This window comes from Stenella coeruleoalba (genome assembly GCF_951394435.1).
Source record: "Stenella coeruleoalba genome assembly, chromosome: 13".
Lineage (NCBI taxonomy): Eukaryota > Metazoa > Chordata > Mammalia > Artiodactyla > Delphinidae > Stenella > Stenella coeruleoalba.
In genome coordinates this window covers 26,450,897-26,463,938 of record NC_137159.1, presented here as the reverse complement: position 1 = coordinate 26,463,938, position 13,042 = coordinate 26,450,897, and the positions used below count along the sequence as shown (strand labels likewise).

The 13,042-nt window shown below is 42.1% G+C and overlaps 1 protein-coding gene across 4 annotated transcripts in view; it reads left to right on the top strand.

The window, feature by feature from the left end:
• The first annotated feature begins 1,077 nt into the window (after positions 1-1,077).
• DGUOK (deoxyguanosine kinase) overlaps positions 1,078-13,042 on the top strand; it is a 36,420-nt gene continuing 24,455 nt past the window's right edge. For 3 of the 4 annotated variants that reach the window (XM_079940221.1, XM_079940220.1, XM_079940222.1), the window contains exon 1: positions 1,078-1,262. In XM_079940221.1, coding sequence (XP_079796347.1) covers positions 1,121-1,262 — 142 coding nt within the window. In that variant the 5' untranslated portion in view covers positions 1,078-1,120. The remainder of the gene's footprint in view (positions 1,263-13,042) is intronic. The other variant, XM_079940224.1, reaches the window with a different exon arrangement.

Below are 13,042 nucleotides of genomic sequence, written 5' to 3'. Positions count from 1 at the left end.
ACAGTCCCAGCCACCAGCCCCTCCCCAAACCTTCTGGCAATCAGATTGGTTTCCTAAAAACTCCCATGTCTAAGAGTGCTGCCCGAATGCCGGATTGCCTGTTAACTCCTGGTTTGACTCTTGTGGAAGTCAAGCGGGGAAGGTGGACGCACCCTCTGACTATATTTCATAAATCCTTAGTTCTGAAGTCATTATGACCATGGAGTGTGGCAGGAAAAAGCCAGTCTGGCAGCAGCTCAGAATTGTCCCTGTCCCTCTGCAGAACACAATTCTCCACCAACAGCTAGACTCCAGTTCTATACACCAGCAAATCTCTCTCTACCCTTGCTCTTCTCAAGCTTTTACAAACCCTATTCTGAATCCCCACCAGCCGCCCCGCCCCCCTCCTCACCCCGCCATGGTTCAACCCCAAGAACCCAATCTATCTGGTTTAAATGAGTTCCACACATAGTCCCTAAGCCTCCACCCTCTTTATTCTTACGGAATTTTTGGCTACTATGCAAATAGATTGAGTGAACTTTATTCAAGAGGCAAAATAAGAGGTGGGGGTGTAATTGACAAACTAATTTGTTAATTTATTCAATAAGGTGCCAGCATTGTGGTGCAAGTTACAGGGAATGGGAAAAAGTTAATTTGTGTAAATCATCAGATTGCATCATTTTCCTACTTAAAACTGTCCAATTTTTTTCCCCATGTTAGAATAAGAGCCAGACAACAAACACTTGGGGAAAAAAACTCGTTTAAAATTACCATTATTTTTATTTGTCTTTAGTTATGAAATTTATTCTAAAGCGATACAAAAATGCAAAGGTGATGGAATTCTTGACTTATGTGTCGTTTTAAACGTAGTTTGTCCAGTGGGCAGAAACGGAGGGGGCGAACCTCACAGTACCAACTCCAATTGTCATTAAACTCTCCCGTAACCCCACATTAGGAGTCTTCCTTTTTGCAACTCTTTATTACAAACATCGCGAGAACAGAGTAGTCCCTTTGGCCCCTCCCCTCAAGCCAACTCAACCCACCTACTTCTCCCCTGACGTCAGCGGCGCGCCGGAGCGCGTGAACACCGTGGGAGGAAGTGCTCTCGGCGGAAGTGATCGCTTCGTGAATCATCGGTGGGATGATCGCCGGCCGGCTCTATCTAAGGCTGCTGCGAGCATCCTCCAAGTCCATGGCTAAGCGCCCACTCGAGGGTGTGCCCCCCTCCAGGGGTCTACACGCGGGGCGCGGGCCCAGAAGGCTCTCCATCGAAGGCAACATTGGTAAGGGCCGGAAAGTAGCTGCCAAGCCTCGGCCTCCGCAGAGCAGGTGCCTGAGAGGTTGGGAAAGGGGGCCTGGAACCCCCTCCCTCTCGAGCAGATGCGGCCAGACTGCTTGTTCTGAGCTGCCAAACCTTTCGCCTCTCAAGGTGCGCTGTGGGCCTTTGCCAGTTGGATTTTTCAGACGTCAGGCCTCAGTACTCTCCCACAGGGACAGGTTTATTGAGGCATAAAAGCCACGCAGTCCGTAGATAGGACAAGAGCTAGCTTGTTTTGGTAGAGAAAAATGGAAGCGACAAGGAGCAGGGTGCAATTTCTTTGTTCTCCTAAGGTAAGGTTGCCAGATTTAGGGGAGAAAAAGAGGATGCCCATTTAAAATAGCAGTTCCGATAACGAATAATATTTTAGTGTGTGTCCTATGCAATATTTGGAACATACACTAAAACAAAAAAACTTAAAATTCAAATTTAAGTGGGTGTCCTTATTTTATCTGGCAACCCTACCCTAAGAGAGTTCCTAAACTCCAGTCATTCAGATACCACTTTCACTATTTTTGCCATGTCTCTTTGCTGTTCCCACTATAATTTCTTAGCATTTTTCTTAGAAGCAGCTCACTTTTTAAACTTAAAAACGTGTGTTAAATTAAAAATAACTGTTATAAGAGAGAATAGAAGTCCAGTACCTTAAATAAAAATAATTTTAAAATAAAAACATTTCAGTGTTACTAAATGTTTCTAATGTTACTAAATTCTTACTTGAGGCTTTTACCTGCTAAAGTGCTGAGCCCTAAAAAGGGATTAGCAAGTGTTAAGTATTGAAGACATTCTAGCAGCAAACTGAGAATTTCTCAGTTTACAAATTAAACATATAGCCCTTTGAACAACTTCCATATTCCAGCACTGTTCCTGGCACTGAGGATGCAGCAGTGAACAGAACAAATAAAAGTCTCTGCTCTCAGGGAACCCTAGTAGAGAGAGACAGACTATAAACAATATAAAGTAAGCAAAGTAAACAGTATGTTAGATAATGAGTGTGATGGAGAAAATTCAGGGATGAGGGATTGAGGGAAGTTGCAGTTTTAAATTGAATGATCAAGACAGGCCTCACTGAAAAAGTGACATTTGAGCAAAAACCTGAAGAAGGTGAAGGAGTGAACCATGTGGATAATGGGGAGAAGAATCTTCCAGGCAAAGGGAAGACCAAGTGTAAAGGCCCTGAGGTGGGAAGCGTGTTCAGGGAACAGGCGGAAAGTCGTTGTGGCTGGAGTGGAGTGTGCAAGGGGGAAGGTGGGGGCAGATGAGGTCAGTTGGTAAGAGGTGGCTAGATTGTATAGACTGTATAGTCCATTATGGATTTTTACTCTGGTTGAGATGGGAAACTGTTGGAAGGTTTGAGCAGTCAAGTGACATGATATGACTTAGATTATAAAAAGATCACTCTGGCTGATATGTTGAAAATAGAAGGTGTCAGGAAGTTGTTGCAATGATGAGTTATGATGTGTTGGACCAGGATGGTAACAGTGGAGGTGGTAAGAAGTGATTAGATTCTACTTTCATTTAAGGTAGGGTACACTGGATTTGGTAACAGGAGGATGTGGAGTATAAGATAAAGAGGGGTCAGTGATAACTCTAATCATTTTGGCCTGAGCAACTTGAAAGACAAGAGTTCCAGTTTTCTTAGATGGAGAAGTGTGGGAAGAACAGCCTGGGGGAAGAGGGTCAAGTTTTTGGTTTTAGGCATGTTAGGTTTTTATATGCTTACTAGATATGTAAGTAGGATTGTTGAATAGTCAGTTGGATATATGAGTCCAGAGTTGAGAGTCTCCCTGGACTGGAGTTATACATGTAGGTGGTATTTAAAGCCAGGAGCCTGTGTGTGTTGATGAAAAGGACCACGTCCTGGGCACGCAAATATTAGAGAGATTGAAGCAATAGGAAGGAACCAGCAAAAGAGACTGAGAAGGAATGACCACTGAAATAGGAAAGCCAAAAGAATGATATGCTGGAAACCAAGCGAAGGTGTTCAGGGAAGGAATGATTGACTGTGTAATGCTGTTTAAGTAATGGAGCTCTTTGGTGAACTTGAGCAATTTATAGGAGTTGGGGGGGGGTGAAAGTCTGATTGCATAAGTTCCAGAAGAATGGGAGGTGAGGCATTGGAGACAGTGGGTTAAGACAACTATTTGCAAGTTTTCCTAGAAAGGGGAGACGTGGGGTGGTAGCTGAAATGGGAAGAGGGTTGAAAAGGTGGTTTTTTTGGTTTTTTTTTTTCTTTTTGTAAGAGGAATTAGATGATATTTATAAGCTGGTAGAGAGGGAAAAGATTGGTGAAACAGGAGAGAGGATAGACTTTCCAGAGTGATTTTAGTAAGCAAGAAGGAATGGAATTTCTTGCCCAAGTGGAGAGAGGTTGGCTTTACCTAGGAGCACAGTTTATCCCTAATAACGGGATGAATGGCAACATAAGTGATTACTGACTCTAGCAGGAGTGGCAGGAACTTGGTGAAGGTGTTCTGGTTGTGTCTGTTTTCTCGGTGAAATAAGAAGAAAGATCAGCCAAGAGTGAGTGTGAGGAGAGAGGAAAGACATGAAATAGTCTGGTGAGGGCTTCCCTGGTGGCGCAGTGGTTGAGAGTCCGCCTGCTGATGCAGGGGACATGGGTTCATGCCCCGGTCCGGGGGGATCCCACATGCCGCGGAGCGGCTGGGCCTGTGAGCCATGGCCACTGAGCCTGCACGTCCAGAGCCTGTGCTCCGCAACGGGAGAGGCCACAACAGTGAGAGGCCCGTGTACCGCAAAAAAAAAAAAACAAGTAGTCTGGTGAGTGAGCAGAAGAAATATAGAATTGCTGGGCGGCATTAAGGACCCATTTGGACTTAGTGGTCTTGAATTTAAAGTGAGACCAGTCACCACAGCTGTGTGTTTTTCTCCAGCCAAATCAGAAACATTGAAAGGAATGAGAAGGGCTGCCTGCCTCATGGTGTTATTTAAAGATGTTCTGTCCCGTACTTTGGGAAACATGCCCCTAAAGGAAGCTCTGTCCTCAGAGCCCAGAGAGGTACAGAGTATTTCACAAAGTAAGTGGTTTGGACAGACCATCAGGTGAGGTTTGAGCTGCCTCTCCCAATTTTCCTGACCTTTTCTTCTTCACCTTTCCAGATTTCTATGCATCCTTCTTGCGTTCTCATGCAGTCCTTTAAGGAACTCACAACTAAGTGGGAGGAGCAGACTTCTAAACATAATTCCTGTGCTGTGTGATGAGTGCTATGTTTGGACATGGAAACTCAGAATCTCTGGGGTAGGAATTCCTACCCTAGAGGAAAGAGTGTTCCAGGCACAGGAAGTAACACTTGCCAACGCAGAGCCTGAAGAAACATGCAGTTTTAATATCAGTCTTGTGCCTGAAGTTTAAAGGGCCTGTGAGAGGATAGCAGAACAAGAGTTTGGAAGGGTAGGATATGCCAGACGTTAAACAGCTAGGAGTTTCTCGTGTAGGCTGTGGGAGGATACCGAAGACTTAAGGCCAGTATGTGCCATGGCCACATTGATTTTTAAAAGGGAATTGGCTAGAATGAATAAATAAAAAGAAAGCTTCATAAAGCAGGCACTTTGTATGTCTCGTTTGCTATAGTACCCATCGTACCTTGCATCCAATTTGTTGAATGTATGAATAGGAATAGAGTTTGGAGTAGACAGACTAGGTTTTGTGGCTATTGTAGTCGTTGGAGGGAGGGAAGATGTAGGCCTGAACAGAGAGAATGGCGGAACAGAGAAGACATGATGGTTTGAGAAAGAGTTTGGAAGTGGGATTGACAGGACTTGGTGGCCACTTGGAGGTGAGGGATAAGGAGGTTTAATTTGGACAGTGACTCTGAAAACTGAGGATGGGAATAAAGGAAGAGGAAGTCTGGGGAGGTAAGAGTGATGCTTGGAGGAGGTGCCTCTGAGACAAACAGAGATAGATGTTCTGAGGTAGATTAGGGTACGTGCCTGCAGTGAAGAGACAGATTGGAGCTGAGATCTCAGCTATGGAAGTTGTTGACTTGTGGGGGTAGTTGTTGCAGCCTTGGAAGTGAATGCAGTTGCCTAAAGAAAGTGTGACTGATGAGAAGTGGACTGGGGGACCTTAATCTGGCTCTTTCTAGTTTTGTCTCCTATTATTCTCCATCACCCCACACACTGTGATGACTCTCCCTGGACAGAATGGGGCACCTCCTCCTCTGTGTGCTCACATAACATTTTGTACCCTCAACTGCTGCAAGCACTTGAGTTCTGTTGAGATTGTCTGCACCTTCAGTACCTTCCCTGGGTTAGCCACGTAGTGTCTTGTTCATCTTTGTGTCACCAGCACCTAACCCACACCTGGCCCATTGTACTCATTCAGTGTTTACCAGGTACTTGAATCCTGTGCTGTGATATCCATGTGGAAGTTAGTCATTGGTGTCCACAGAGGAAATACGGTAAACTGCTTTTACTATCAGATCAAATAGTTATCTTGTTCTCTAACCACAGGTGGCATCCCCCCAAATGAGAGTATCCATTCAGGAAACCTGAACAGGGGAAGGTGAACCCCTGTCCCAGCTGAAGTTAGATATGTTTATCATAGAGTTAGATATGCTTTTCTTATAGTCCTGCTGCTCTACATCTTAATCTGATCCTGTGGATGCAGATGGCAGCATGTAAGGAAAATGGATCAGTGAAGTAGCAAGTAAGGGCATCTAGCCTGTGTTATGAGCCATATGCCATGTGTGATTAAGAGTCAAAAGCTTGGAACCTAGAATCCCTTAAAATCTGAAAAATAAAATACCTAGCCTATCTATTAAGTGTGTTCATCACTAAAGTGTATTATTGCCTTCCAAAGCCAGTTATTTTATGATTACAGACCTAAATTGAAGAAAGGATCGCCGCAGGAAATACTGTCAGTGAGTCAACTCAGACTAGTCTCACTTTGTTTTATTTTGTTTTTCTTTTTGTTTTTTTCATTTTGATTTTCAAAGACCCAACAGAGAAGAAACCTCACTTTTGCCATCCAGAGACTTGTATGTAAAGCAGTGGAGAGCTTCCCTAAATAACATATCCTCCAGCATTCAAAATTAGTGATTTAACATCACTAATGTCATCTTTTACTCTCATTAAGTATAAACATTTGGGCAAGAATTCTAGGGAAAAAAAAGACCTATTTAATCCAAACATTGTATCCAATATACAGTGTTTGGAATAAGTTGGATTCTCTGTTTCTGTGATTCACCTCATTCCATCCATCCATCTCCATTCTTAGCACCTGGCCGGATACTCAGGATGCAAAGGAAATAAGGTTAGTCCCTGTCTTCAGAAAGTGAGCTCCCAGTCTAGAGGGAGAGAGTGGTGAGTCAACAAATAATTACAGTGTGATGCCTCTGTAGACCAGAGCAGGCAGTAATTAACTCTGCCCAAGGATAAAGTGGAGCTGGAGAGAGTTCAAGGAGACCTCACTGAGAAGGTGACAGTGAAAGGATGAATCAGCTGGTGGGCAGAGGTGGTGAGGGCATTCCAGATCAGCAAGGGTCTCATGCTAAACGCAGAAGTTTGAGTTGTACTCTGGAAGCTGTGAGGAACTTTTTTTTTTAACAACAAATTTTTTTTTCTCATGAAAAGAAGATAAAAGTAATCAGGGCTGAAATATATCAAGTTTCATTTAAGTCAGCTGAGTGATTTTTTTTTCCCAGAATGCTTTTAGGCTCAGAGCCTGTTTGATCCTGGGTGCTTAGCCTTGATATAAGTTCCTTGAGGGCAGCACCTCAGCTCACTTCATCATTTTAGTTATAGTACCCACCATTAGTGGCTACTCTGTAAACATCTGTTGGTTGAATGAATGAATGCAGCATCAAATGTAGTTCCTGAAATAAAGGCTTTAAATTTTCTTTGGAAGAATTTTTTTGTTTAAAGATAGGCAGCTTTATATTTACTGCTTTTGTTTGCTTTTTGGTACAGGGTTTTACATCTTGTTCAGAAGAAAATGCCTGAAGATGATGGTATATTTAAAGAGGCTGCCATGAACTACAACTATATTAAATTTAAAATAATACATCATTTTGAGTGTTACATCAGATACTATTATCTTACTACTAGCTTTTAGTATAATGTAGCTATAACAGACATTGTAGTTTATAGAAAAATTTGTAGGAGAAAAGAACTATTATTTAGGAAGAGATGAATGTTAACAACAGAACTCTTTGATCCAGCCTGTGGAATGACGATCCTGGTGCTAATAAAAATCAACATGTTGATATAATGTACTCTAACAAAGTACCTCCCACCCTTTCTCAAGTCATGGCACACATAATAAAGTACAGTGATAGCCAAGGCCCTAAAGGAAGATTTAATGCTGCTTATGACATCTGATACCTCCCAAATTTCATGATATTAAAAAGTATATTGAAAGAGAACAGTTAAGCTGGGATCTAACTTAATTGTGATAAGTCTGAGATAATGATATCAAAAGAGGCTAGTGCTCAGCATAGAGACAGAGGGAGGCATTTGTCATTTGGCCCTGCCTGAAGAAGAGAGACTTTGGTGCATACAGATGTTCTGCTCATTAGGAGGAGGCCAGCGTAGCAGTGGAAAAGCAGAGAACGCCTTTCTTATGAGACCCCTGGGAATACTTTAAAACATTTGTCTTAAAAAAAATACAAAACTTCTTTTTTATATATATTTTATTTTTTTACTTTTTAATTATTTTAACATCTTTATTGGAGTATAATTGCTTTACAATGGTGTGTTAGTTTCTGCTTTATAACGAAGTGAATCAGTTATACATATACATATGTTCCCATATCTCTTCCCTCTTGCGTCTCCCTCCCTCCCACCCTCCCGATCCCACCCCTCTAGGTGGTCACAAAGCACTGAGCTGATTTCCCTGTGCTATGCGGCTGCTTCCCCCTAGCTATCTGTTTTACGTTTGGTAGTGTATATATGTCCATGCCACTCTCTCAGTTTGTCACAGCTTACCCTTCCCCCTCTCCATATCCTCAAGTCCATGCTCTAGTAGGTCTGTGTCTTTATTCCCGTCTTACCCCTAGGTTCTTCATGAACTTTTTTTTTTTTTCTTAGATTCCATATATATGTGTTAGCATATGGTATTTGTCTTTCTCTTTCTGACTTACTTCACTCTGTATGACAGACTCTTGGTCCATCCACCTCACTACAAATAACTCAATTTCATTTCTTTTTATGGCTGAGTAATATTCCATTGTATATATGTGCCACATCTTCTTTATGCATTCATCCAATGATGGACACTTAGGTTGTTTCCATCTCCGGACTATTGTAAATAGAGCTACAATGAACATTTTGGTACATGACTCTTTTTGAATTATGGTTTTCTCAGGGTATATGCCCAGTAGTGGGATTGCTGGGTCATATGGTAGTTCTATTTGTAGTTTTTTAAGGAACCTCCATACTGTTCTCCATAGTGGCTGAACCAATTCACATTCCCACCAGCAGTGCAAGAGGGTTCCCTTTTCTCCACACCCTCTCCAGCATTTATTGTTTCTAGATTTTTTGATGATGGCCATTCTGACTGGTGTGAGATGATATCTCATTGTAGTTTTGATTTGCATTTCTCTAATGGTTAATGATGTTGAGCATTCTTTCATGTGTTTGTTGGCAGTCTGTATATCTTCTTTGCAGAAATGTCTATTTAGGTCTTCTGCCCATTTTTGGATTGGGTTGTTTGGTTTTTTGTTATTGAGCTGCATGAGCTGCTTATAAATTTTGGAGGTTAATTCTTTGTCAGTTGCTTCATTTGCAAATATTTTCTCCCATTCTGAGGGTTGTCTTTTGGTCTTGTTTATGGTTTCCTTTGCTGTGCAAAAGCTTTGAAGTTTCATTAGGTCCCATTTGTTTATTTTTGTTTTTATTTCCATTTCTCTAGGAGGTGGGCCAAAAAGAATCTTGCTGTGATTTATGTCACAGAGTGTTCTGCCTATGTTTTCCTCTAAGAGTTTGATAGTTTCTGGCCTTACATTTAGGTCTTTAATCCATTTTGAGCTTATTTTTGTGTATGGTGTTAGGGAGTGATCTAGTCTCATACTTTTACATGTATCTGTCCAGTTTTCCCAGCACCACTTATTGAAGAGGCTGTCTTTTCTCCACTGTATATTCTTGCCTCCTTTATCAAAGATAAGGTGACCATATGTGCATGGGTTTATCTCTGGGCTTTCTATCCTGTTCCATTGATCTATATTTCTGTTTTACAAAACTTCTTAAAAGGAAGAAAAAAACTATTACAGTCAGGTATCATAGCTTTAAAAAAGTTATGTCTAGTTTTAATATAAATACATACTTTTGAATTATTTTTTAAAATAATTATTCCATATCTGTGGGTGGTGCCTGGCGCAGCTGAGTTCCCTTGGAATGCAGTTTTAAGAAATGCCGCCCTATGGAAAATTACCCAGGCTCTCCGAGCCCTACAGCATCATGGATGGCAAAGCTCCTAGGACCTTCCACCACGATTTACTGTCGTTCTTTGCTGAAACTCTGGCTTCTCATTGCTAAACTGGATTTCCAAAAGCTTTGAAATGGGGGATGGTGTGCAAGGTGGGGGTGTTGCCCTGGTGTGACTGTTTCTAATTGGAACTGTATATTTCCCATTACGTCTCATTTATTGGCATTCCGGGTTTTGTGTGTTTAAATGGCATAAGTCGGTTTCTCAGAGTACTGACTGCCCTTCTGATCTCAGAGGTGAAGTTCGTACGCCCTAACCCTCAGCGCCCTTCCTTTCCATCTGCAATCGTTCCTTGGGTAGTTGTTTTTAACTTTTAAAAAATTTAAGTAATTCTAACAACCATTCAACCCCACCCATCTCACAAATCAGTTACCTTCGTCTTTTCATATTAATTAAAATAATTTTTCAGCCCATAGCCAGAGACCATGTTTTAGGCTTAATCACCAACCTGCAATCTAAATATTGACTATCTGTGCCAAATATGTTAAAGTAGGGACTATTCAGGACAGGTAGGTATCTGATAATAAACAAATTCAACCAATTTGTATTTCCTGCAACTCTGTTGGGCACTCCATGACAAGCCCAAAAGGTTTTATTTAGTAGTCTGGGATGTGGTTTTGGAACCCATATTTTTAAAAAACCACCTCTGTTGATTGTGATCAGATTGTTCTAGATAGCAATCTCCAGTATAAGTCTGCCTCACGATCACTTGGGGCATGCTTTAAAAATGTGGATTCCTGTGATCCAACCTCAGAGATTCAGATCCTGTTAGGAAACCAAAATTGAGGCTCATGAAACAATCAAAACAATTAAATGCTAAATGTATCAGAGGCAGTTAATAAATATTGCTTGTTTGATTCAGCTGCCCAATGTGGTAGGAATTTGGTGTGAGCTGGAGATGTCCTGAACTTTGCGAAAGAGGTGGGCCTTATGCTTAGTGGGGGAAGGGATTTAGACACAGGCTGAGCAGAGCAGGGGAAGGCATTTGTTCACTGAAGTGTGGGAGGAGCAGAGGCTGAGCACATGTGCAAAGGCACACAGGAGTTGGGTGGAGGTGGGACTGAGAGATGAGTGTGACTGTACAAGATGTACAGATTTATGTGTTTGTTCTTTACCCTGTGTGTTCAGAGAGGAGTTGGAGTGGTGTGTAATAAATGTCAGATATTGGATGTGTGGGCTCTTCTGCTGAGATGTCTCTTTGCTCCTGATCAGTAACTATGAGTGGCTGATAGAATTGACTGGAAGGGTGCCTCCCCCTTCCTTCTCTTCCTTCCATTTGGGTTCCTCCTAAGGGTAGAACTCACTTGAGAAAGATCACCTCTCACAGGGGAGATTGAGCTCCAAGCACATTGTTATGGTTCATGTTTTGATTTTCAACAAATGTGGGTTTCGTAGGGAAGTGGAATTAATAATGTATTACTTGTTTTATTCATTCAGCTAGGTCATTAGTCTGGGCTTTGGTTCCTGCCCTGAAGGAACCCCATCTTCTACTTAGAGAAACAGAATTACAATGGCAGTCATGGAGTCTTACCCAGATTGCCAGGCCAAGCACAAAGGAGCTAATCCAACTTAGAGGCATCAGGGTCCTGAAAGCCTTCACACAGGAGGTGTATCTGAGCAGAATCTGAAGATTGAGTAGGAGTTGGCCAGGTGAGGAGAAAGCATATGCAAAGTCACATTTGCAGCAGACAGCATGGCATGATTAGAGTTGCAAAGAGTTTGGTCCGTTGGGAGCTCAGGATGCCTGAAGGGAAGTGAGGCAGAGAGGTCTATGCAGGGGCCAGATTTTGATGTGTTTTATAGGCCATGCTAAAGGGTTTGAATTTTGTTGTGAAGGCAATAGGGAGCTGCCAGAGGATTTTAAGCAGTGTTACTTTGTGTTCAGTGTGGCTGCAGTATGAATGATGGATTGAAGAGGGCAAGGCCAGAGTTGGAGAGGCAAGAAATGAAAGCCTGGTCTTGAGCAGGAGGTGGGAATAGAGAGAAAAGGACAGATGTGGAAATTTTAGAAGGCAGGTTCAAAAGCAGTTGGTGGCCACTTGAGGTTTGGCAGAGAAGGAAGAAGTCCTGACTGAGTGGATAGTGCTGTCTTACCCTGCGGTTGGGATATGGGAGAAAGCTCAGTTTGGTGGGGAAGATGATGAGTTCATTTATGGAATATATTGACTTTGAGTTGTTTCTAGGACATCCAAGTGGAAATGTCTGGAGGGCTCTTAGATAGTGAGTCTGGAATTCAGGAAGGTATGGGCTAGATGTTGGTGTAAATGGGAAAAGAGAACGTGAATGTTGTGGCACTAGGTTAATTTCATCTCCAAAATATTTCTCAAAGCAATCACTGCTTTCTACCTCTTCTGCTCTCTCCTTGGTTGAAGCTACTGTTATCTTCTAACTGGTCTGCCTAATTCTACATCAGTGCAACAGCAGGTGGAGTGGTCTTTTAAAAATGAGCTGGTCTTTTAAAAATGACATGGTCATTTCCCTGCTTAAAACCCATCATCACTGATATCCCATTGCCCTTAGAATAGAATTCAAACTTTTTACCATGGTACAGGGCCCCCCATGTGACCTGGCCCTGGCCTGCCTACCAGCCTCTCCACACTCATTTTGAGCCATTCTTCTCCCTCGTTTGACCACACTGTCACTTCAGGGCCACAGATACCTCTTCTGTCTTCTTGTACGCCGTTTTTCTCTTTTCCCAACCTTTCCCCCACTCTTGGCCTGACCAGTCCTTGTCTTTCAGGTCTCACCTCAGGTAACATTTTTCAGAGGAACCTTCCTTGATCTCCTGAGCTACATTAGAGCCATCCTGCATTTTTCTTTCCTAGCACTTAATACAATTTGTTATTAGTTACTCATGTGTTTATTTGGTATCCGTCTCTCGTACAAGCTCTGTGAGGGCAAAATCCATCCTGTGTTTTGTTTACCATTGTACCTCCAGTGCCGGACAGTCTGAGCACATAATAGCACTCCCTGAATATTGGTTAGATTTGTTGAATGAATGAGGGTCATTGTCTTCATTTTCTATCTTGAAAAACTTGTAATTTTTATACTGTCACCGAATAAATAGGACTGTGCGATTCAAGCTTTACAACACATGTAGCTGATTTCATCTACTTTTGAGAGTCTATTCCATTTTTAACTGTTATTAAATACTCTTTTCCTCTGAGAGGTTGGGACATTAAAATTACAAATCAAATCTTAAGGGTATTTTTCCTCCCTGTTGCCTGCATTCATTATGGTGACTGGTTAGTCTGACAGTGATGTGGCTGCTGAGTTTTGAAATTGGAAAAACTGGTACT